At 36.4% G+C, this 26,826-nt stretch overlaps 1 protein-coding gene and 1 pseudogene across 1 annotated transcript; one reads left to right on the forward strand and one right to left on the reverse strand.

The window, feature by feature from the left end:
* Nucleotides 1-2,051: 2,051 nt before the first annotated feature.
* On the reverse strand, nucleotides 2,052-5,393 carry LOC139785257 (uncharacterized; annotated as a pseudogene).
* A 12,044-nt stretch (nucleotides 5,394-17,437) lies between these two features.
* LOC139785261 (uncharacterized) lies at nucleotides 17,438-20,816 on the forward strand. The gene is made up of 5 exons (XM_071724441.1): nucleotides 17,438-17,442; nucleotides 17,529-17,626; nucleotides 18,880-19,236; nucleotides 20,215-20,558; nucleotides 20,796-20,816. Exons 1-5 carry the CDS (start codon nucleotides 17,438-17,440, stop codon nucleotides 20,814-20,816), a joined length of 825 nt encoding a protein of 274 aa, XP_071580542.1.
* Nucleotides 20,817-26,826: the final 6,010 nt, after the last annotated feature.

The following is a 26,826-nucleotide window of genomic DNA, read 5'->3' on the forward strand; positions in this document are numbered from 1 at the left end:
TTAAAATGTTCCTCAATTTATGTTTTCCAAATATGCACAATGAAATTTTCGTGCTTATCCGCTTTGGCCGACCCAAACGTGAGCATCCCATACATACAAGAGTAAAGTACCAGTTGAAATACAGATAGCAATTGGTTTTAGTCTTAAAATGTTCCTCAATTTATGTGTTTTCTAAATATGTACAATAAGATTTCCATGCTCATCCCTTTGGCCCAACCCAAATGTAAGCATCCCATATTTACAAGAGTAAAGAACCAGTTAAAATACAGATAGTTTTTTGTAGGAGAGATACTAACTTAACAGACATTGTATTTTTGCAATTTTATATATTCTTTTTGCTTGTTTATTCTCATTGGTACCAACAAATTTTGTTTTTGTACTGCAAAAATTATGTAAGGTAATGTAATTTTGTAATGTTTACAGAAATAATAAATTTCTGATTAGCAAAAAGAAACTGTTCTCAATCGTATTTAGTTTAAACGGCAACAGATGTCTGACAATGAGAAGAAATTGTAACAGCCCAACAACGAAAGTATGTGGTATCTGCAGCAAATAAACAAAAAATAGTGCGCAAGTGTATGCATTTTATTTTTTACTATGTTTTATCACTTGTTGATATTAATATATATTTCTTTTATAAATTTACATGTAGTTACATATTATAAATGTTCTATTAGCAGCTGTAGTGAGAATCCTTATTTCTGTATATACATATTGGTTTTATCTTTTTATCAAATATGAAATTAATTTGCAGCAACGTATGTGTCGCCATATATTTTTTAAGTATACACGCACAATGTGTGATTGTAATGTAGAAGGGAAAAACAAGGTACTTTTAGATATTTTTATTTTGCAACATTTTTAATAAAGATATTAAGTAAGATTACAGTAAAAAATGAAAATAAGCATAAAAACACGCTACACTTTCTTCTTATATATGTTACTAATAAAAAATATAATAAATGAAAGATACTAAACTTATGAAAATATATGGCACTTAAGTAACTAAATTATATAATATGTATATATACATATAATATATAAACACTAAAACTTTTTTACAAAATAAATCTTCATAAAAATCTTGTGTCTACATTATACAACATATCTATCTTATAGTGCCTTTTAACGTATTTTCAATACAGAAAACATATCTTAAATAAAAATATTTTCTCTTATAGTATATAGCTATTGCGTTATAGTTAAAATACGTTAAATTAAAAGTTCAGTCTGTTATCTCGTGCAACGTTAAAACTCACAAAAACAACGACATAAAAATTATAATTATCATACAATAATTATCAAATTATGAAAATCACATGTAATTATTTTTAATTAAAGTTAAATTAAAGTGTCATATTCACCTCGTGCAATGTTTCTTGTAAACTTAAAAGCAACGACATAGAAACTATAATTATTACAATATGAAAATCAAACGTAGGATTTATTTTTAATTGAAGTCCAAATTAAAGTTTTAATATTGAATTATTTCTTAAATGTAAAAAATATTGTGATAATTTTTGTGATAGATAGTTTAAATTTATTTATTTTCTTTTATTACGATTATTACGATTATTTAATTTCTTTTATACGTGTGTAACCATGTTCTCATTTGTGCAACTGTTCGTTTTTATTAGCCAGACACGGAGTACTAGATATAAGATCTGCATTTCTGTTCCAGTTATTAGTGTATTAGTTTGTAATTTTTTTCCAAATGCGTCTAATACAACTTTTATCTCATCTGGTCCCAATTTGATCGTTTAACAGGTGCCGTAAATGCTCTGCACAAAAAAAATTAAACGCATTTTCACAATCATACATAATTCTTTTTACTTTGTGATTATATATCAAGTAACACATTATTGGCTTATTGGTCGAATGTACATGGTAAATTAGATCCTTACCTCCTGATCTACGTTTTTTTGTACCGCTTTTATTTCAGTTTGGGTACGCTTTTATACACTGGGATAGATAATGAACCTGCATTAGAAACATGTTAAAATCAGAAAAAAAGCGATCTGTATATTTTAAAAATAAGTTTATACTCACTATCACTTGATTGGTTGCAAACAACTAATTTCTTCAGATATGTCATTATTCTCTGTGATTTCCGTGCTTACATCACTTTCAGCCTCGCTGTCGCTTTCATCAATCAAATTGTTCGCTGCATCTCTCACGCCTTGTGCAGCTTCTAGAAGTTGTGAGACTTCTGTAATATCTTTACTATTACTGGCTTTCTATATACTTCCTTGTGAATTTTTTCATGATGGCCATGAAATTGGCCAGATCTGTAATCTGATGGTCCGTTAAATTAAGAGTAATTCCCATAGTGGCTATATGTTTTCTGAGTGTAGTACCACGTAAGTATCAGGAAATTCAGTTCCGCTCTCTTTAGCAAAACGCAACATGACTCGATATGCACATAAATGTCTATCAATAATTTTATCATGTCCGGAACCAAATAAGTAAGGATTTTTTCGAGTGTACTTGGCTTTATTTCTTAACTGTAAAAACGTTGTGCACATTCCAAATTTAGTTCATCTAGTATTACAGGAACAGTTCTTCCTAATTTTCCACGTATACAAAAGCGTACATATTTTTGTGCCTGTTCTTTTTTATCTGTAGATATCCCTGAACGTATCGATATTGTCATTAATTCTTTCGTAATTTTTGAAATCAGAAATTAATATTCGCTCAGTTTCTCCTGGCCGGCGGCGGTTAAATAACTGTATTGATGTCAAAGTAGCTTCTCCAAGAGAAATCCAAGCAGATAATGAAAATTTCCTTTTCAAATTACTGTACGATTCTTTTTGTACTTTTAATAGATAAGCTCGCAATTTTTGTATGTCCTCCATTGTAGGAAGTTTTGTAATTTTTTGTCTTCTAAATTGAGTTTGAGATTCGACTACGGTTTTGTTAACACTTGCTCCATAATCAACGGTTAATAGCTTTAAAAAGTTTTTCGCGTTTGTTTTCGTGCTATCATTATGTTCTTTTATGCATTTGTTATTAAAAGTTCGCCAATATACTTCACGTAAGTACCAAGATTAGATGCAATGGCAGGCTTTTCATAGGTATCTTTTTCTTTGTTATATTGTGCAACAATATTTACGGCATCTAAAAAAGTATCGTAATATTTTGGGTCGTAAATATAAGTAAAAGACGTTATATCATTATTAATATTTCTCATCGCTATCAATAGGCGACTTACAAGCCGCAATCGAGCTCGAATCATTTGTAAATGATGCGATGAGTGCCTATATTTTTTGCACTGGAAATTTGCATATAATAGTAATAAACTATCGTAACGAATATTGCGCGTTACGTCATCAGATCTCATTGCTGGTAATAGTATTCGCCGTACTTTCTCATCAGCTTCTTTGAGACATTTGCCTTCTATCCTCCGACCCATTACTTAAACGATGCGACTTTTTTCTCCTCTCCGACCTGTACAATTTTTGAAATGATGTCTTATTGTCGATTTTAAATAATGACCCTTGCAATTCCCACATGCCAAATAATTGTTAAGAATCTTAGGTTGATTTTCTCTTGCTCGTCTACATGGAATAAAACCTTGACCTTCATATTGTTTTTCAATGTTGAATTTAAAATTTCCTTTTTTTCTTAAAGTATCGATGATCTTTCTTCTTTCGCTACAACCTTTAGGTAAATATTTAAACTTTTGAACATCAGGTTCCTTAGAATGGACTAATTCAAAATGTCGAGCAATTTTTGCTTGCATTTTGTGACAGAACACACACATATATTTTTTTGTGCCAGCACGTTTTGTAGGTACTACCGTTGCTCATCTTGCCGAGTTTTCAACACCCCTCAATATTACTAACATCCATGCCTGTAGATATCGTCGAATCATTATTTTGTGTGCTAGAAAATCTGTTCTTTACATTTGTTGTTATCTTCATGTTCTGATTTCTCTGTTTCTTCAGAATCACTCGCAGCTGACGAATATTCACTTTGTACATAATCAGGATCACTTTCAAAATCTTTCTCTATTTCAAGAAAAAAAATATAAAATAATAAGTATAAGCACATTAGAAAATAATCATACAAATTAAAATAACAACATGTAATACAACTTTAATACCTTGTATTTCAGTATTATTCTCTTGAGCAAGGCACAACTCGTTTACATTGTTTGTTTCCATTTCTTGAATTTTGCAGGAAGTTGAAGAAAACTGTTTTTCGGCACTATTATCCAATATTGAATTAAAAGATACATCTATGACATAATAAATAAGCAAATAATATATATTACTTAAATAGCTAATTAGTAACTAACAATAAGTAAATAGTAACTATAAATTAATTTGCCTGCTAATATAGGAAAGTAATGGCAAATACAAAATAATACAACTCTAATACCTTGTATTTCAGTATCATTCTCTTGAAGGCACAACTCGTTTACATTGTTTGTTTCCATTTCTTGAATTTTGCAGGAAGTTGAAGAAAACTGTATTTCGGCACTATTATCCAATATTGAATTAAGAGATACATCTATGACATAATAAATATACAAATAATATATATTACATAAATAGCTAATTAGTAACTAACAATAAGTAAATAGTAACTAATTAATTTGCCTGCTAATATAGGAAAGTAATAGCAAATACAAAACCCAATAGTTTTATTTACAATTTGTACAAAATAAAAAGACTACTATACCTGTATCTAATAAATCAGAAAATTGACCAGAATTTAAAAAGTTGCTATCAATTACTCCCTTTTCAAGTATATCGGTTACTATCGGCGAAATACTTAGATCATTACTAACGTCAGTGTTTACATTTATGTCATTTTAGCAAAATCATTAATATTAGATATGATGTCTGTGTTTGCAGATGAAGAGCAATTATCGTCTGAAACATGAAAAAATATTACATACATTATTATAAGCAAGTTTATTTTACATATTAATTGATATTATAATTAAATAGAAATGATAATATAAAAATGCGAATTAGTATTTTTACACATTAATAAAATCAAAAGCATAGACTTGACCTTTATCAAGTTAAGTTCAATATCAATTTAAAAACAAATTTATTTGCATTTATTTTTTACTTAAAATATATAAAAGCTTCAGAGATATTAATACTAGTAATACATTTTAATTCTTATATATATACAGCAACATACCTTTAACATTATCAATGCATGATTGTCCTCGTATAACGCAGACGTTATCTATAGTCTCGATATTAGTAATCTTACATCTACAAATAAAAATATTTAATATTTACTTCCATGCAAGAATACAAAAATTACGATTTTAAAAATACCTACTTATTTGTTGTCATTGCAACGGGATCTAATTCCGCAGTTATGGGATCTAATTCCTTTTTTTTATAACTACCTGCAATAGACGACATATTTCACTCTGTGAGTTAAATTATCAGTATGCATGCACACTTTATGCAAGATATTAATTTAAAAAATTATATAAAGGTTAAGTCAATAAAATAAAATAATTAACATATATTTTTAGTGTCATGCAATTAAAAATAAAAGAAACCAAAAAATTATCCTTCTTTTATCGATCTTTGTTGATATTTCAGATATGCAAATATCTGACACAGATATTATATTTTTAGAAATATGCCTGGTACTTTTTTATATATTAAAATAAAAAACTTGTACGTCAAAGACACTTACCATTATCTGTATTTATCCTTCGCGTTGCTTCAACATTTCTCCCTTTATTCATTTTATAACGCGTTAATAAAACTTGTGGTGTCATACCTTGAAATGATAAAAACACAAAAATCTAGGTTATATTATGTTAAAGATCAATGACTAGAAATCCATGTTATTGTAATACACAAGATCTTATTGTACATTTAACAAATAATATGTTTAAATAAAACGTATATACAAAACACAACAAAACATCCTGATTATATACTTACTGGCTGATATCAATAGCTTTTGCTCTTTCACTTTTCGTACATTACGTTTCCTTAATGAATACATTTTAGTACTCATCAAAAGATTAATTTGCACAACTATTCTATTTGTACACCGACTATCACTGACACAAATCTATCAACTTATATAGAAATATAAAATTACGCATACTAAACATGCACTAATGCTGGCCACACACACTTTCCGTTATGGCTTCGCGCGATATCCAGTGAACGTACAGCCCTCCGCTCATCGCAGCACGCTCATTGGTTGGATTCAAAGGTAAGAACCAATCACATTCAATTGCTATTTAGCGGTTCAGTGAGCGGTCGTGCTTCTGGATGCCCCTATTGGATGGGCGCGTTCAGCAGAACAAACCGCTCAGTAGCGATTGAACGTGATTGGCTCTTACTTTTAGACCGAGCAAATCAGCGTAGCGTATTGATAAAACGACACTCAACAGTTGTGTCTGCTGAACGCAGCCAATATCGCGCGTTGCGCGTAATCATGCTGTAGTGCGATTCTGTAAGTGCCCATCTACAATAGGTGTTTTAAAGCCCTAAGCCTTACGAAATTGTTCAATCACAGTTGAATTTGAGGAGAATAATTGACTGTGATTGGTCAATTTCTTAGGGTTTAGGGCTTAAAACACCTATTGTAGACGGGCACTAAGGGCCAAAGCACATAATGCCCGTATCACACTAGCGATTGGCGATTGCATCTGCGTTTGCGTCTACGTCTTTTGACCAATCAGAACGGAAATCGCGAATCGCAATCGCTAGCAGCTACTTTCTGATTGGTCAACAGACGTAAACGCAAACGTAGATGCAATCGCCAATCGCTAGTGTGATACGGGCATAACATGGCGTAGCGATATATGACGGTCATAGACCTCGACCTGACAAATCGGGATACGCCAAAGCTTGTGCGTTACTTACGTCCACGACTACGACTGTCATATGTGCTTTGTAAACATGTAAACTCTGCAGAATAGATTGAATTTGATGCCAGATTGTACATACATAAGCGGGGAGCACAGACTTTTGCATAAAGGCCAGTTTACACGCAATGATTAGTGGCGCCAATCGATTAACGTCAATAAAAATGCAAGTGTAAACACTTGATATAAACTGGCGCTAGTATGTGGCGTTTACAGGCGGTTATTGGCCAAAGCATATAACCTCAAAATTTGAGGTTATATGCTTGCTGTCATTTACTGTGTGTTTAATAAATGTTAAATATTTTCCATATTATACGCCAATCACTGTGTAAATACTTGTGAGTTTGCTAGTCGGTTTCTGGCGCCAATATGAATGCCAGTCAGTTAGCGCCACTAATCATTGCGTGTGTAAACTGGCCTTTACACATAATGCGTAACCATAAGAAAATTGATTGGTCCATATACATGTGCATAAGGAAATAGACCAATCAAGGCCATCGCACACAAACTTGCATAAGCTGCATAAGCATAGCATAAGACCGCTGGACCAATGAGCATCTTACGTAAATCAATATGGCGACTTTATGTTGGATGCTCATTGGTTTAGCGGTCATATGTTACGCTTATGCTAAGCTACGCAATTTTGTGTGCGATGGCCTTCAATTTTCTTAAGGTTATGCATTATGTGTTATGCAAAAGTCTGTGTTTTTCGCTATAAACCATACATCATGGTGTAAATTATACAAGATGTGTTCATGCGTATGCAATATTTCTAACGGCCAATGAGAAATGATGTAAGATACCGCCATTGCGACAATTTGAATTAATTTTTTCGGGAAACGTTTTTATAAGTCTTTATTGAGTGTGATGTTATATGTTCAAATGATCTGTCGAATTTCTGTTTTTTTTTAGGACTCAGAGATCAAAAGACAAATATGTTACAGTCACTTACAATTAGTATAACTTTTGATCTAAACACTTAAATATTGCCGTATCTGGCATCTGTGCAGAACTGTAAGAAATTTGTTTCGAGTATAAGCGCATTATATTTTTACATCATGCTGCAGACGCAACAGCATGTGTTTTCTTTATACTAATTGATTCATCTCATTTTAATTTTTATTCTTCTCAATATATATTTTAATATTTTGATAAACTGCGCATATGTTGATTATTAAAGATCCAGCAGCCAATAAGTCAGGTTACTATGGCCTATTAGTTTACACCAATCACTTGATACATGTATTAAATAGTAAATAACTAGTAAATTAGTTTGATTGGCCATTATTGGCTGATCAAATATACTATTTGATACGCGTATCAAGAGATCGGTGTAAACTAGGCTTATGACCCATTAAATTAATGCACTACTGTACATATACATACACCATTCGATTTTAATATTCTCATTGTAAGAACCTGAATATTTCTCAAAAAAGATATGCTTGATACATTGTATAGAATGTAGATTTCAATATTAGACGTTAAGAAACATTATTTGCAGTAAGGTGAGAAAGTTTAAAGATTGAGAAAAATGTACATGAGTAAAATAGAATAGTTTGCAGTGTTCGCCACTGGTTCAGAATCATGCACATATCGGAGCATAATTTAAAAGCAGTAAATATTGTTTAATCAATGTTGCTATCTTTAGCTATCATCTATATCGTTTTTCTCAAAACTATAAATGATTAAACATGTATGGTCTATTTTAAGAACATATAGACATTAACAGGTTATTGGTTAATATATGAGAACATACATTTTACATATGGACTATTATGGGGACATGGATGTATAAAATTGAAATTCTTATATATTTCAATACAATTTAAATCCAGCAACATAACTTTATAGCTATAATTGCTAACTACACTGTATTATGCATAATATTAATAATTTTATATGCATGGATATTTTTGAGGACTTTTAAAGTACACATAAAGACAAAATATTGTCTTAACACATAAATTTTTCGCGCGTATCGGGACATATTTGGAGTGCGTGCTTGTGTATGCATATTCGTGTATGTACCATAATTATTGGTTATGTCGGTATTATCACGAAACGGCACACTGTCTAAAGGTATATCGTATATCTAGACAAACTTGCATAGCGCATAAACATAAGCATAAGAAAATTGATTAATCCATATACATATGCATAAGGAAATAAATTAATCCGTTTTTTTATGCATATGCTTATACACCTATATGCAAGTTTGTCTGGATTGACCTTTAATGCAACTAATATTTTATGTGCTCTATACCTAGTATATAAATCTATTATCTATGTTACTTTTTAAATCTGATGTTTTCACATAAATAAAATGTTGATATATCAAACTATAAAATGTCAGTCAGCCTCTAGCTATTTTGAAACAGCTGTTTGAATTGCTATTTCTCGAATAACCAACAATGATACAGGCAAATGCACATACGAGTACACACTCCGAATATGCGCATGAATTTATGTGTTAAGGTAATCTTGTCTCTGTGTATTTATTTTAAAAGTCCTCAAAAATATCCATGTATATAAAATTGTTGATATTATGCAAAATATGGTATAGTTATCAATTATAGCTATAAGGTAATATTACTGAGTTCAAAGTGGATTAAAATATATAAAGTTTCAATTTTATATATCCGTGTCCCCATAATAGTCCATACGTAAAATGTGTATATGTCCTCATATCAACCCATTGCCTATTAATATTTATATGTCCTTGAAATCGACCGTACATGTTAAATCATTTATAGCTTTGAGAAAAACGATATAGATGATTGCTAAAAGTAGCTATATTGATTAATCAATATTTACTGCTTCTAAATATATGCATGTATATAGGTCTTTTTAAATGTCCTTGAAATATACCAAAAACATATATATATATATATATATATATATATATATATATATATATATATATTTACTTGTTATTCTACTCCCGAAAGAATAATAAAAAGAATGCTATTCGAATCATCAAAATCGGTTAAACTTTTCTCGAGATATCGGTGTATACACAAACACGCGCGCGCGTATACACAGACATGAAAAAAAGTTGTTTTTTTACATGTTTCAACTTGTAAGATTTCAAAACATGTTTCTAAAACATAAAAACTTAATTGTTTTTCACAGATACAAAGCTTCCTTTACGAGGAAGCAAAAGGTTAACTTTGACATGTTTTTTTTAATGTTATAATAGAAATTATTAAATTTTAAGCAGTACCACGAGAAAGTACAAATATTCACGAGTATTTAAAAAAAAATTCATTTCAATCGGTTAAGTTTTGTGTTGTAGGCAGATTTTTGTCCAAAAACATGAGTTTTCTTCCCACTGTGCGGCGCTCGGCAAGCTTCGAGCGAGGAGAGAAGGACAGACATACGATCTGCTGTCTCGGCTGTCTCCTTCTCTCTTGAGCTATGACGTAGCTGCTTTGGCACGCACCGGCTATGCGACGTTGCCACGATGCCACGCATTTCGGGTATCGCGTCTCGTGCCTCGCCGACTGCTAAGTCTCGAGTTGGCAAATCGACGACGCACTACGTTACATTTATAAATATTTATTTAATTATATTTTCCATAGCCTCCTATAAACTCCATAGCCTTTTTTCGCACGGTCGCCTCGGCGGGATGCGGCAGACGTGACGTGTCCATAGCGATATAGGAATAGAAGGTGGATGGATAATCTTGGATGGCATCCATTTAAGAGGCATACAACTCAAAGATTATTTCCTCAAGATTTGCGTCGCCGAGAAGCTTTTTGTGATTGGCTCTCAGAACAAGTAAGAGCAAGATATATTACCAATTGGTGGCTATCGGTTCTTACCACAATTGAGAATAAACAACAATTTTTTTTATAAAATAGTTTAAAAATCAAATTTTTATTTTTGTCAGCTTTGAGAATCATTAAAGAATTGTAATATTAAAGATATCGATTTATCGTAGGACAATAGCCACAAGTTTATAATTTAACAATTTTCTTGCCATTTTGATTTCAAATATATACAAAATCGTAGCAATCAAATTTGTACCTTTGTATCAGGTTGACGTAAACAACATCGCTAATGATCATTTCTTGAGGAGAATTCTCTGGACAGATGAATGCACCTTCCGCAGTGATGGGCGCATAAACAGACATAATGAACATCATTATGCGGAGGAAAATCCTCATTGCCGAAAAGAAACACACATCCAGGGCTAATTCCATATTAATGTCTGGATGGGAATTTTAGATAATCAAGTTATCGGGCCGTATTTCTTTCCGGAAAATATTAACGTCACAGCAGAAGTTTATTCCGCTTTCCTGGAGAAAACACTACCTAATTTATTAGAAGATGTTCCATTGGCTGTATTACCAAATATTATCTTTCAACAAGATGGCCATCCTGCTCATACATCCCTTCTCGCTCGTAATATACTAAATCAAAGATTTCCTAACAGATGGATAGGCATCCATAGCACTCTGCATGAATGGCCCCCACGCTCTCTTGACCTAACACCTATGGATTTTTTTGTATGGGGTTACATACGAGATCAGGTTTATGAGACATTGCCACCTTGTAGAAACGAGTTATAAAAAAAATAGAAGCAGCCTGTCAAGAAATTACACCTGTAATGTTATCGAAAGTGCGAGAAAGTATAATGCGGAGAATCGCGTTATGTGCGAAAGAAAATGGAGGTTATTTTGAACACCTTCTATAATCTTCTGTAAAGATAAAATACAAATATGATGATTATATTAATGTTATATCAATAAAGTTATTATATAAATACTAATAAAGTTATTGACTATCTCTAATATTAATAATATCGAAATTTTTTTAATATTAATAAAGTTATCGAGTTATCTTATCATACTTAATATATTTATCAAGTATAGATAGCGGGCTAAATAAAAGCAAGGCGCGGTTGGTGGTGTGCGAATATTATAATAATTAATTTTAGCACATAATTTTTCCAACACAAATTCATTGGAGTAGTAAAATCCCTTCCCTCGCCCCGTTTAATTTAACTTTCAGATGCTGTATAACTGGCTATATTTAAACAAAATTTTGTTGGAAAAATTATATGTTAAAATTAATTATTATAATATTCGCGCACCACCAACCGCGCCTGGCTTTTATTTAGCCCGCTATCTATACTTGGTTATTCCATAAGAAGCCTACACTTCAAATCTTAATATTTATATTACTGATTACTGATGATTTGTTTAATCTCTGCGCTTTCGACAAATTTCCATCAAAATACGAGACATTCACTTAAATTATGCAAAACATTCAATTTTAATAGACTTCAACATTGATCGGTTAAAACAGAAGCCAAAGTGACAAGGTATGAAAATTACATTTATAAACATTTTATAAAGTAAACGTGACAAACGAGGGATGCCTTATTTTTCTCTTACGAAGAAAGCTGGAAAAACGATTATCAGCGGATCTTATGTCTAACAACATTTATTTCAGAATATTAATATTTCATCATTAACATTAATAATTAATTCAATATACTGATGCTAATAAGCATCTTTATGTAAATAATGCTACTGAATCTCATATAAATCTACAAGGAATTTATTACTGAAAAGTATTCATTAAATATTATGATAACACAGGCCGACAAAATTTTGCGAAACTCCAAAACCTGAGACCAGACTATACTTTCCCAAAGGTTTTCGGTCTGCTAAATCCGAATCCGCCAGCGGAATTGCTCCATCACATCAGGTTTTCGAGATATCCTAACCTGAAAGTGCAAAAAACACAGTTTTTCGCTATATTCGGGGTTATATTAAACCGCGAATTAATTTTTTTCCACAAAACTCGTTACGGCATCTGAAAGTACTACTCTTTGCCTTCAAAATGCTTTTTGAATTTTTCAGATATGTTATTTCTTCTCGGAGATATCGTCCGTTGAAATTTTTTAGTTTGGCGTTTTCGTTACAACCTCCCTAACCTCGAAAAAAAGTCTAAGATTTTCGAATTCGCCTTTTTTTTTATCAATTAGGCAGACCACAGTTATGTATTCTTATGTTTTTGGAGTAGCTGAATTTGAAATTGCAGTCTGCTTACCCCATCGAGTCTCCCCCCCCCCCCATAGCTATGACTCGATGGGGTAAGCAGACTGCAATTTCAAATTCAGCTACTCCAAAAACATAAGAATACATAACTGTGGTCTGCCTGATTGACCAAAAAAAAGGCAAATTCGAAAATCTTAGACTTTTTTCGAGGTTATGGAGGTTGTAACGAAAACGCCAAACTAAAAAATTTCATCAGACGATATCTCCGAGAAGAAATAAGATATCTGAAAAATTCAAAAAGCATTTTGAAGGCGAAGAGTAGTACTTTCAGATGCCGTAACGAGTTTTGTGGAGAAAAATTAATTCGCGGTTTAATATAACCCCGAATATAGCGAAAAACTGTGTTTTTTGCACTTTCAGGTTAGGATATCTCGAAAACCTGATGTGATGGAGCAATTCCGCTGGCGGATTCGGATTCAGCGGGCCGAAAACCTTTGGGAAAGTATAGTCTGGTCTCAGGTTTTTAAAAATGTCGGCCTGTGTAATTTGCCTTATATAAACTATTTATTAGCATCATATTTAAAATGTGTATTTTATACTAATAAACCTCTTGTTTATGAGATTAAGATTAAGATTTTTAAGATGCAGCAGCATCATTTATATAAAGAATTATATTACGAATGTTTATAGAATTATATGTTTTATTTAACCCTTAAATGCCACCCTGGGGTCCAGCGGACCCCAACCCTTTAGATCGATATATTTTCAAATGTTCCCCCCAAAAATGGAGCTCATGCTCCCATTGATGAAAGTTGAGTGATTGACCTACCCGCTTGTACACTTAGCAGTACTCAGTTTACTTAATTTTTTATACTATGTTGAAATTGAAATTTTAACAATATAAGCATTTTGTTCTCTTTTCTAAGCCTTGAACAACATTGAAAATAATTTTCATAACTAAATATAAAAAAATCAATGAGTAAGGAGACATTTTTCATGCTGGGGTCTTTTAGACCCCATGTATCATTTACGAGATTCTTGAGAGGTGGGGCATTCAAGGGTTAATTATCAATTTAATGATAAATTATTAATGTAACAAAATAAATATTGTAAGATTTGTTAATGGTGATTTATGCCATTATTTAAACTTACATTGAATGAAATTTATTAGTCGACTTATAATTTAAATTTGCACACATATGCTAATTGCTGACTTTTGTCCTGTGCATAAACATTGTGTGCAAAAAATAATTTAAGTAATAAAATTATAATATATAATGATTATGATGGACTATGGTACGAGCTTTTTTCGTAAAAGAGAAGATGTCTTTCGTTTTCTTAATAAAATTTATTTCATAACCTGTATTGTCATCTCGACTTCTGTTTTAACGTTACTGCTACGGAAATCCGTCACAATTGTATTGCAACTTCGGGCGCTACAAAGTTCATTTTATTGTAAAAAAGATATGCGAGTGATTATAGGTGATGCACCGAAGTCAACGCAATTGTGAACGACCATGCACGCCTGCTCGAATGGGCAACCCGTCATACTGATGTGTATGTTGCGGAAGCACACTGTACATATGTATATTTACATTTATAAATATTTATTTAATTATATTTACAATTTTTATATTTATAACTTTTAAATATACATATGGAGAGGTAAAAACCAGAGTAATGTAAGTCAAATTTTTTTAAATATTTTCTCGTGTGCATAGATGCAATTTATATATTGTACAGATTGCATCTATGCACACGAGAAAATATTTAAAAAAATTTGACTTACACCACTCTGGTTTTTACCCCTCCATATGTATATATATACATATATGTATATGTATATGTTAAACAACCGCCCGTTGTCAAGGGGACGCTTCGCGACTTGACGGGAAGACTGCTCGCTGCACGCTTCAGCTCGGAGATACAAAAAACGTACCGGGCGGCACGCACGCAACAATATATGGGTGTTTCTACGTAAATAGCGTTTTTTCAGATTGCAAATATCTCAATTTCAAACATACCTAAAAAAAATTTTTTTTCCTGTTTTTGAGTGAATATAGAAGCAGAAACATACCCTGAAAGCCAGCGTACTACAACATCAAAAACCTGAAAGTAATGGCTTATTCATCAGTGATCTGGTAAAGTGCGGTAATGAGTCGACTTTGCATGTCTAGTAAAATATTGAATTACCTCAACAATGAGTGATTTTGAGAGGAAATGTCAAAAAAATTCCGTTTTTGGGGCCCTTGGGGCCAAAAAAATATTTTACCGTATTTGATTTTATTTCGCCGTATTTTACCGTATTTGATTTTATTTCGCCGTATTTTACCGTGTTTGATTTTATTTCAACGTTTTTTACCGTGTTTGATTTTATTTCAACGTCAAACCCATGAATGGCCAGGTGAATGACATGCCAGTAGACTGACATTTCATGGTTGAATTAATCTCACTTTCTCCTGAATTGACGTAAACCAATTTCCATTAAAAATCAAGTTTAGCCTACCGAATATCATCAGAATTTTACCACTAGAAGGAAAAATTTACTGCGATATAATAAAAAAAGATGTGCCAGGCAAATGACGCGTAATTTTATGACATACCTTTTCTCAAGTGAAATACACGATTACGATTGTATCACGCTCAAAACAACCAACCACCAACAATGTAAACAACACACCTGATGTCCAATTCTTGAAATCTCCACACCAGACTCCCATTGAATCGATGCAACATGGCGGAACCGCGGTAAAATTCAAAATGTGCAATTTTACTCCATATGTTCGGACCAAGTTTGAAGCCGGTTTTTTCGGTTCCAAAGGGAGATTTATGTTTAATAATGATGTTAAAATCTTAGTTCTATATTATGATTGAATGAACATGGGGAATTTTCAATTGAGTTTGCAATTGGAGGGAGTAAGTGTAACTGGAATAGAGAATTTTCGACAATGGACAGGCCAGGTAACTGACATTTTTAGGAGTTTCTGCATGTTTCCATTGGATAAGCCACTCCCCAATTAACAGATTATTGTGCGATACTTCAAATACGATGCAGTAGTGAACTTTCACAACGCTTGCTTACCCTCCTCTCAATCATGAACATATAACAAGCTTGGACAGTAAAAAACGCTATTTACGTAGAAACACCCATATATGTATACAACAAAGTTATTTATACATATATATATGTGTCTTCCCGTCAAGGCGCGAAGCGTCCCCTTGACAACGGGCGGTTGTTTAACAACGGAGCCTTTTTGAGAATTATCTCGGCTTTTAAACTGTACGGACGTGTATTTCTGGTGTTCCTTCTAATTAAAGAAATTCATTCGTTTAATTACGTGTCGTTATTTCCGAGAGTGCGCGAGTGTGAGTGGGTGCGTGAGTGATATCCGAGGAGTCACGGGCCCAACGTCGGCCCGAGCGCAACATTTTGGGGGCTCGTCCGGGATCGAAAGAGACGAGCTGCGCTAATTAAGACGAGATGGCTTCGACCGCTCCCACAAGGAAACGGCTCAGGGTAGCGACTCCACAGTCGGACGCTCCGGAGATGACGGCGGAAGTGGTGACACTGCAGGCGGTGATGCAGGAGATCCGCGAGATGCGCGCGGAGCGCATGCAGAGAAAAGCCGAGTTCGCGGCGATAATACAGCAGCGCGACGACGAGCTTCGACATATTCAGGAGAGGATTTCACAGCTAAGTCCCTCCAATAATTTTCCTTCAAGCGAAAACACAAGCGGCGCGGTGCGAGTGACGGACGCGGGTGTAGACGCGTCCGGAAACAGAATTTCTCGCGGGATTAAGTTAAAGCCCGATACGTACGACGACGGGACGGTGCCGTTACACGAGTTTCTTTCACAATTCTCGCTAATTGCCGTTGCGAATAAATGGAGTGAGACGGAAAAAGCGGTTGTTTTGGCGTCATGCTTACGGGGGAAAGCGCGTTCTTTACTTGATACGTACGCCGATAGGATCGAGTCCCTCTCTTACGCGGAGTTAAAGGCGAAGTTAGAGCTGCGTTTCGAGGAAAGCGAACTCGCTCAGAATTATTATCTTCAATTCACTAACCGGAAACAGCACCCGGGCGAAGATTTCGCAGCGTTGGGCGCGGATTTAGAGAGCCTATCGCAGAAGGCGTACCCTGAATGCTCTCACGAAGTTCGCGATAAAATTGCGAGCTCTCAGTTCGTCGCCGCGTTGTCCGACGGCTTTGTGAAGCGCACCCTTCAAGTTGAGGGAGTAACGTCGCTTAAAATAGCGATTGAGCGTTCGAAGACGCTCAGATTTATAAATCAGAATTGTTTTTCGGGAAAAAGAGACGCTACGCCGAGAGATTCTTGTTCCGGCCAGAAAGAAGTTCCGGAAACAAAGAAACCTTTGAAGGGACAAAAGGGAAATGAGCGCCGGAAAACAAAGGAGTGTTGGGGATGTGGGGCAATCGGGCATTTCCGTTCAGAGTGTCCCGCGCAGAAGCAGGAAAACTAACTTCTGTCGAGTTGATCGGGGCTGTCTCGACAGGCGAAGCCCGGACCCCGGTTTATGCGCGCGGCAGAGCTAATGTTGTGCGCCGTCTCGGAGGCGTGGGCGCAGACCCGCGCAAATGTTGTTGTGTTAATGGATTTTTAAATAATAAATCTTGTATTTTTAGAATAGATACGGGCTCGGATGTGTCGGTTTTAAATGCGAGATTGGCGGATAATTTGAAGCAGGTTCCACTTGATTTCTGTAATCTCAGATATCCTACCGGTGAGAGAGTGCCGGTAATTTCTCGCGTATTAGTCACGATTTCTTTGGGCAAATTTAATTTTGAGATGCCCTTTTATGTGGCGGACATTAACGACAAATGTATTCTCGGTATTGATTTTCTTGAGAAAGCGGAAATTTTGGATAAATTTCTTGAGAACACTCTCGGTTTGACGAAGAGTGTGGAGGTTAAGCACAGACTAATTTGTTCTCGAATAGAGGACTGTCCTGCTCTTCTTCCGATATTTGAACAAGGATCCTCACATTTAGATCCTTTACAAAAACTCGTCTTTTCTGATTTCTTGAAAGAATTTGTCATGTCTTCTCTGAAAATATTATTGCCGGGAATTGTGATGTATTATGTCATACCATAGAATTGTGTGATTCTCGCCCTATTAAGCAGGTACCTCGCCGAATTCCCCTTCATCTACAAACGGAAGTAAATAAAATTTTGGAAGAGATGAAAGCCCAAAAAGTAATTGAGGAATCAAGCAGCCCTTGGGTTTCTCCAGTTGTGCTAGTTAAAAAGAAGGATGGCTCTATACGGTTTTGTGTGGATTATCGAGGAGTAAATGCCGTAACAAAGAAAGATTCCTTCCCTCTTCCAAGGATTGACAATATTTTAGATTGTTTAGCGGAGAATTCGTGGTTTTGTACTCTTGATTTAAAGAGTGGATATTGGCAGGTAAGATTAGATCCTAAGGATCGTGAAAAGACTGCTTTTTCTTGCGGAAACGGTTTGTGGCAATTTACGGTTATGCCTTTCGGTCTTTGCAACGCCCCTGCTACTTTTGAATGTCTTATGGAAAAAGTTTTGAAAGGATTAATTTCTAAGATTTGTTTTGTGTATCTAGATGATGTCATTGTTTTTGGAAAAAATTTTGAAGAAATGATGTGTAATTTAAAGGAAGTTTTTCTTCGCTTACAAAACGCTAATTTAAAGGTCAATCCTAAGAAGTGTGTATTTCTAAAAAGAGAAGTAAAGTACCTTGGACATGTTATATCTGCAAAGGGTGTTGCAACAGACCCAGATAAAATTTCTTCTGTTAAACATTGGCCGCTTCCGAAAACACGGAAGCATGTGCGAAGTTTTCTTGGTTTTCGCTCGTATTATAGGAGATTTGTCAAAGGTTTTTCTATTTTGGCTAAACCTTTGTACAAATTGACGGAAGAAAATAATAAATTTGTCTGGTCTTCCGAATGCCAAGAGGCATTTGAGAATTTAAAACATGTTTTGACTTCTTCTCCTATTTTAGCTTTTCCTTCAGAAGAAGGACAATTTATTTTGGATACCGATGCTTCGAATCATGGTATCGAGGCGGTACTTTCTCAGCTTCAGGGAGAAGAAGAAAAGGTGATCGCTTATTTTAGCCGAGTGTTAAGTAAATCCGAACGAAATTATTGCGTCACCCGACGTGAGTTATTGGCAGTGATAGACTCGGTGAAATCGTTTCATCACTATTTATATGGAAGGAAGTTCCTAGTGAGAACGGATCATGTTTCTTTGCGATGGTTGATGTCTTTCCGGAATCTGGAAGGGCAATTGGCCAGATGGTTAGAGCGTCTGCAGCAGTACGATTTTGACGTCTGTTATTGGAGCGGAAAAGCTCATGGTAATGCGGATGGATTGTCTAGAGTCTAGACGTCCGTGTTTGGAGACGTCCTGTCGTTACTGTGCAAAGATAGAGCTCAACGAGGAATCGAAAGAAGAAACTTGTGGACGTATAGTCTTCGCTGAGGAGAATTTTCGGGAATGGCGTTCCGCTCAGCTTCAGGATCCGGTTATTTCAAAAATTATTCAAGCCAAAGAGACTGGAAGACGACCTAATTGGCAGGAGGTTTCTCCTGGAGAGCCTTCTCTAAAAATCTATTGGACTCATTGGGAGATGTTGACAATAGTTGATGGCGTTTTGTATAAGAAATGGCTCTTCCCAAATTTGCGGAAGAACATTCTTCAGATTGTCGCGCCTCAATAAAGGATTCAAGAAATTCTGAACGAGGCCCATAATTCACCTTCTGGGGGACATTTTGGCATAAATAAAACGTTACAGAAGATTCGAAAACGTTTTTATTGGGCCACTTGTAAGAAGGCTGTAGAAAGATGGTGCGCTACCTGCAAGATTTGCGTCGCTAGAAAGGGTCCCATTGGTAAGGGAAAATCTTCCTTACAAATCTACAATGTAGGAGCTCCTTTCGAAAGGATACAAGTGGATATTTTAGGTCCCTTGCCTACTTCTTCGGACGGAAATAGATATCTGCTGGTGGTAGTCGACAGCTTTACTAGATGGCCAGAGGCTATGCCTCTTAAAAATAAAAGAGCCAGTACAGTGGCAAGATCCCTGGTAGATCAGGTATTTTCTTGACATGGAGTTTCTTTGGAATTGCATAAGGACCAAGGAAGGAACTTTGAGTCTCGGCTTTTCCAAGAAATGACTTCTCTGATGGGAATTAGGAAAACTCGTACGACCCCTTTTCACCCACAATCAGACGGGCAGGTCGAGCGTCAGCACCGTACTATTTAGATTATTTGGCAAAGTATATTTGTGGAAGTCAAAAGAATTGGGATCGGTGGATTCCTTTGTATTTTTTAGCTTTTTGTTCTTCAAAACACGAAACCACTGGAGTAACTCCGGCGGAGATGTATCTAGGACAGGATCTGCGTTTACCTTTAGATCTTAGAGGAAGCCCACCCTCGTTAACAAAGGAGGAAGATGGAGAGGTGGAATATATATCCAATTTAAGGAACAGATTGGATCTCATCCATCAGTTTGCTAGACATCATCTTCAAATTAGATTCAAAAACGTTAAATCCTGGTATGATCGACGTTCTAGACGAGTGCTTTTCGAACCGGGACAGAAAGTCTGGTTCTATAATCCTCAACGAATTACGGGAAGGGCCCCGAAATTGCAGAGTCCTTGGGTAGGACCATGGACGGTAATAAAAAGACTTAGTGATGTTGTGTATTGTATCCAGGAGTCTCCTCGTCGTAAAATAAAATTGTCCATGCAGATCGCTTGGCTCCTTTTCAGGAAAGAGAATAATTTTCCGATTTCGTATTAGAGTGATAGTTCGATCCGACATGAGTCTGAGCCCGTACTTTAATTATTATTATAGGAAGTTACTAATTAGTTTTTGTTCGATTTTTCTGCGTTTTAAAATGTTTTGTTACAGATATTAACATCAAACGGATAAGGCATGGCGGCAGGGGAATTACATTTTTCTCCTGGAAAACCTTTCTGGACTGCCTCTCTCACAATTTTTGACCGTGGTTTTCCCGTGAGACTGAGGGCGAATGCCGAGGTAGGGGACAGAGTGCTCTCAGAGCGATAGGTCCACGGAAGATTTCCCCCTCTGATCCCGAAGAAAGAAGACCCAAGCGCGCAAAGCTCAAGAGGGAAGAGGAGCACCGGTGGCGGAAGGCAGGAATCAAGCAAGGTCTTCGTCATGGAGCCTGGCCAGCTCTATGAGGAGAAGAAGCTTGAAAAGGACCTGTTGTGGAGGCTGGGAAGGACGGAGCCCGGTAACTCGTTGCAGCAGCACGAGGAGGGTAGGAAACCGTCCAGAAGAGCGGCCTCCAAAGGAATTTGCAGCAAGCTGCCTCGCTGATTGTCGGGACGACAATCTGAAGAAGGGGGGCAGTGTTGCGTGCGTGTCGCCCGGTACGCTTTTCGTATCTTTGAACTGAAGCGTGCAGCGAGCAGTCTTCCCGTCAAGTCGCGAAGCGTCCCCTTGACAACGGGCGGTCGTTTAACAACGGAGCCTTTTTGAGAATTATCTCGGCTTTTAAACTGTACGGACGTGTATTTCTGGTGTTCCTTCTAATTAAAGAGATTCGTTCGTTTAATTACGTGTCGTTATTTCCGAGAGTGCGCGAGTGTGAGTGGGTGCGTGAGTGATATCCGAGGAGTCACGGGCCCAACGTCGGCCCGAGCGCAACAATATATATATATATATATATATATATATATATATATATATATATGTAATTCTATAAAATTGTCTTATATAGAAAAAATATGCCTTCTTATGTTAATAAAATATTTATTTATTAATTAATAAAAAATAGAATTACACGTGTGATAATTTTAAAAAATTATTGTTTACGTATCTTGAAAAGCTTTTATAGAAATTAATAAATATAATAAAAAATGCGTATTTGAAAAAACTAAATTGATATAATAAATTATTATTATCAACATAGTTCTTTAAATATGCATTTTTTACAATATCTACTTATTAAATACAATATAAGATATTATTTGAGGCTTAGAATATAATACGTAATAAAAACTATTAAAAGTTAATACAAAATACAAAATACATATATATGGGCCCCAAATAGCACCCAGCAGTTGTATCTATACACAGGTCTGCCGTCATTGCGTATGTGTCAGTAAAGGCCTGTTTGTGAAGACTAGTGCCACTGCGCATGCGTCAGATGTCCCACGATCTGGGATCACTGGCGCCGAGTCGGAGATGTTCGCGATCCATTCCACGCCTCTGGAACCGCGAAAATTATCGCCGTACGAGCGGATGGGGAAGGAGGAGGTTTTCGAGAACGACGCGTCGCCGTTGCCCTCCCTCGAAACGTCCGTGAGGGACGTTCTACGAACGCCGCAAGGTCACGAGGAACTGCACAGTCAATTGGGACCGTTGGGACGAAGATACGTGGGCGCTCTTCTAAGCGGGGACGCGAAAAACGAAATCGATCACGTTTACGGCATGTACGTCGGGTTTAACGGCACGATGCTCGGCGACAAACGGTTCGACGTGAACGCGGACGATTCCGTGATCGTGGACGGAGTGAGATACGCGGGCACGCCCGGCTTGTACGAATTAATCTTCAAGAAGATTCCCGATGACGCAATTTACACCGAGAACGACGTGCAAAAGTACAGAAATATACTGTTGGCGACAAACGCTTACAGACGCGGTCACGGTGCTCTTAAACCCGTCATGGGTAACAAGGGACATAAATACAGGCATATCATCGCTCCGTTGATATCGCGCGATAGGATCGGTAGTAATAGAAAGGGCGCTGGCGTGACCAGATTACTGTCGATCATGAGATTGAACGACAATACAATAGATTACGTTTATTGGGACGACCCTAACGAATTGGTGGATCGTCTTCGATTGCTCGAAGCCTCTCGTCGAGCGGGCAACGACGCGCACGGTAACGAGATTCAGTCGATAATCGAGGAGCTTTGCGAGGTCAGATTGATTATAAATTGAACCGTCGCGTCGACCGCGATGGCAGTGCGATTCTCGACGAGATCGGCGCAATGTCGGTGAACAAATTCGGAATGTCTCTGAGGAAACGCGGCGACGGCGGTGGATTCGCAACGGAAAGATCGCGATTCTCGATCGACTCCCTGCAAAACTACGTGCGAGACAGCGTGCTCTGCTTGAACGAGGATTCCTACGACGCGAGGGAGCGCAAGCTACGACGTCTAGCCGCGCCGGAGATCGACAGCGACGCGACGAACAAGAGTTACGTCAAACGCGCGCTTTGAGAATCGGGAAAAGAGATCGAGTCGTTTTACGAAAAAACAGATAAATCATTGTCGACGGTGAAAAGCGAGGTGGATCGGATAAACGGCGACGTGAACGGACTCAGAACCGCGTTGAGCGAATACAAGAAGATTGAAAAGACGCGGGAAAAACAGATTCAGAACCTGGAAAAATTCAGATCCACGCATACGAAGCAGATACTCGACGCGCGGAAGGCCATCGGAGAGACGACGGACAAGACGGATTCGTTGAGAAACGACGTAGATCAGATAAACAGCGTCATGAGCGGACTCAGAGTCGCGATAAACGATTTTCTGGCAAAATTCCATGGGATTGAAAGAGTGATGGTGACGAAGGAATCGCTCGAGAGAGAGATAGCGATAGTGAAAGCGGACATTCGCGGCAACAGGGGGGAGCGTGCGCGTCAATAAGGAGGAAGAGGCGAACGTACAGAAGGTGAGCCGTCTTTTTTTACACAATCGCGCATAATCACGCGCACAGTCGAGAGAGAAAGACACGCGCGCAACGATGAGTACCGAAAAGCGGAGACTCGTGGAGGAGCTGCACGCACCGGCGCGTAGAAACTTCCCGCGGCGTCGCGTCGTGGTGCGCGGTTACGACGATCTGTGGCAGGCCGACGTAGTCGAGATGCGTCCCTACGCGTGACACAACAAGGGTTACTACTACATACTAACGGTTATCGACGTGTTGAGCAAGTACGCGTGGGCGTTACTGCTCAAAAGCAAAAGCGGAAGCGAGGTAGCCGCGGCCCTGTCGAGGATATTTCGCGAGGACGCGCGATATCCGAGGAATCTGCAAACGGACAAGGGAAAGGAGTTCTACAACGCTAACGTGCGAGAGATTATGAGAAAACGTGACATAAATCACTACTCGACGTACTCGGTGATGACGGTGTCGGTGGTGGAGAGATTCAATCGCACGCTAAAGAACGACATGTGGAAACTCTTCACGCTCAACGGATCGTACGCGTGGGTCGACGCGCTGCCGCGTTTGCTGTCGAATTAGAGCCTGTTCACACGAGGCGGTTTTGACGCGCGGTTGCCGCGCGATTTCTGCCGCGCGTTAACGTTCGCACAAGCCGCGCGTGGCCGCGAGCCTACGCGCGTACGCGGAACTACATACGAGCGACACGAGTGACGAGCGACGACAAGACAACTGACAACGCGTGCGATAAGTTTGGTTAGGTTAATAACCTACACAACCTTGCTGTGTTTAGTTTCGGACAGATCAAATGATGGAGACCAAACGGCTTGATACCGAGCTATTTATTGACAAAATTGAGAAAAGACCGGCCATATGGAATATGGAGTGTCCAGATTATAGAGATTGAATAAAAAAGAAAAAATCTTGGGAAGAAATTGTTGAAATATTTATTACTGCTGAAAACACCGAGGAACAAAAGAAATTGTTAGGTAAGTTGTTTATAACTTATTTATTTCTTATAATGTACATATATCAATTCATATCATACTATCTTGCCATTCCAATTTACCTTCGTTGACAAAGTAATGTGCATATTTATCTCTCACAATTCTAGCAGATAAACTTTCTTGCGGTGTATTTTCTTGACTAAAGTTTATGAACGATGTTTCATTAGATAAATCTTCATGTCTATAACCGTCTCTGATTCTGACATAATTGTGTAGAACACAACATGCACGTATAATACTTTCTGCAAAGTCTATATTTACATTAATGGGTTTATGAAAAATTTGCCACTTATTTGCCAGAATTCCAAAGCTACATTCAATGTACCGACGCGCTCTTGATAATCGATAGTTGAAAATTTTTTGCTCATAACTTTGAAATTTTCCACTGTAAGGGCGCATGACATTTTCTGAAATTCCAAATGCTTCATCTCCAACAAGTACGTATGGCAAAGGTATTCTGTCAACATTGGATATAGCTTTCGGATTAGGGATATCTAATGTACGTTGCACAAGCTTTTTGTATAAAGATGAATTTTGGAATATTGCTGAATCGCTACTTTTTCCGTATGCCCCAATGTCCACATAAATAAAACAATAATTAGCATCACATACAGCTAATAGGACGGTAGAAAAGAAGTTCTTATAATTATAATATAAAGAACCTGTATTATTAGGTTTTACTAATCTAATGTGCTTCCCGTCAATAGCACCTATGCAATGTGGAAAATTAGCATATTTTTCAAAACCTTTTGCAACTTCTTCCCATTTCTCTCTTGTCATTTGTGGCATACATACAGGTTTTAACTTTTCCCAAAACTGCACACACTGTTTTAACTATAATCGTGATAGTAGACTTGCCCAATCGATACTGGTAATGCAATTCAGCAAAAGAGCAACTGGAAGCTAAATATCTGTAAGAAAATAAATAATTTAAAAGTTTTAGCAAAAAAAGAATTTAGTACATAATTACGTAACTTTGAATATAATTGAAGCTAAAAGTTAATTCCTCCCTAACACATTATTTCTTTCCATTACATCTATAAAATGATTGATAGAAAGTTGCATTTGCAATTAATTTCACAGCTTGTGATATATCTATAACGTTTATAGATACTTTTTTAAAGACTAATATATATTTACACTAATTATATATTTTCAGGTGTAAAATTGCAGAATAAATGGAAAAATTTAAGGGATGGTTACTCAAAGGAATTAAAGAAGCTGAAAAATCGTCCATCGGGCTCAGGAGCGAAAAAACAGATTGCAAACACCTATCACACAAGATTGCAATTTTTGGAAACATCTGTCGGCCACAAAGAAACAACAAGCAATTTTGTCAGTGATGAAACTGAAACAATGTTACAGGAAAATGAAGATGATCCGAGTTGCCATAAAGAAACTGATCGTTCTCTGAAGACCAAGAAAATGAAATTAAATGCAACTGAAAAACATTTTTCAGACATTTTACAAAAGAGTTTGTTATCTAGGCAAAAACAAGAAGAATCTTATGAAGATGAAGATAAACTGTTCTGTTTATCATTACACAAAGAACTGAAGAAAATACCTGGAGAACATCGACTAATGATAAAAATTAGCGTTATGGAGACTATCCAACGAGCACAAAATTTATATTTACCTAAACCGTCATTTACAGTTCAGTCGCAAATGCAACCTTTATACCCATCCAGTTATCCATATCCAAATATTCATTACAATGTAGGTAACACGATTGCTCCACTAAATAAAGTTCCACCTTCATTGGCAACACCTCCACAGCCAACACCTCCACCGCCGCCAATCTCGCCAGACAATATGACAAGTCCATTGCATCAAATTGTATCATCACCAACATCGCCTGCTTCATCGATAGATTGTACAACATTCCTTTCAGCAGTTGCCGGCTCCAGCTCACAATCAGAATTTATCGACCTCTTTTAATAATTTTCTTACCAAAAAGAACTTATCGATCTCTTTTAATAATTTTCTTACTAAAATACTTTATTTTTATTGACATTATATCTAATATTAATTTTTATGAATATGTCAAAAAAAGAAAATTTATTGCAAATATCACTAGAAAATTTATTGCAAATTTAAGTTTTTATGGATAATTTTAAACACTTAGCGGAAAAAGATTAAGTGTTAGTAGTAGGAAAGAATTAATTTTTAATTTTATATTCCAAGCTACATAATGTATATTTTATATGTAAAATGTACTTTAAATATTTTAGTTTTTA

Source organism: Temnothorax nylanderi, unplaced genomic scaffold (assembly GCF_030848795.1).
Source record: "Temnothorax nylanderi isolate EJ_2023f unplaced genomic scaffold, tnyl_v1.0 TNYL_tig0765_pilon, whole genome shotgun sequence".
Taxonomy (NCBI): domain Eukaryota; kingdom Metazoa; phylum Arthropoda; class Insecta; order Hymenoptera; family Formicidae; genus Temnothorax; species Temnothorax nylanderi.

Coding starts and splice junctions, on each gene's coding strand:
- LOC139785261 (XM_071724441.1), top strand. Junction 17,627..18,879: donor TAATCTCAGATATCCTACCG/GTGAGAGAGTGC, acceptor CTCCTATTTTAG/CTTTTCCTTCAGAAGAAGGA. Junction 19,237..20,214: donor TTGGAGCGGAAAAGCTCATG/GTAATGCGGATG, acceptor TGTATTTTTTAG/CTTTTTGTTCTTCAAAACAC.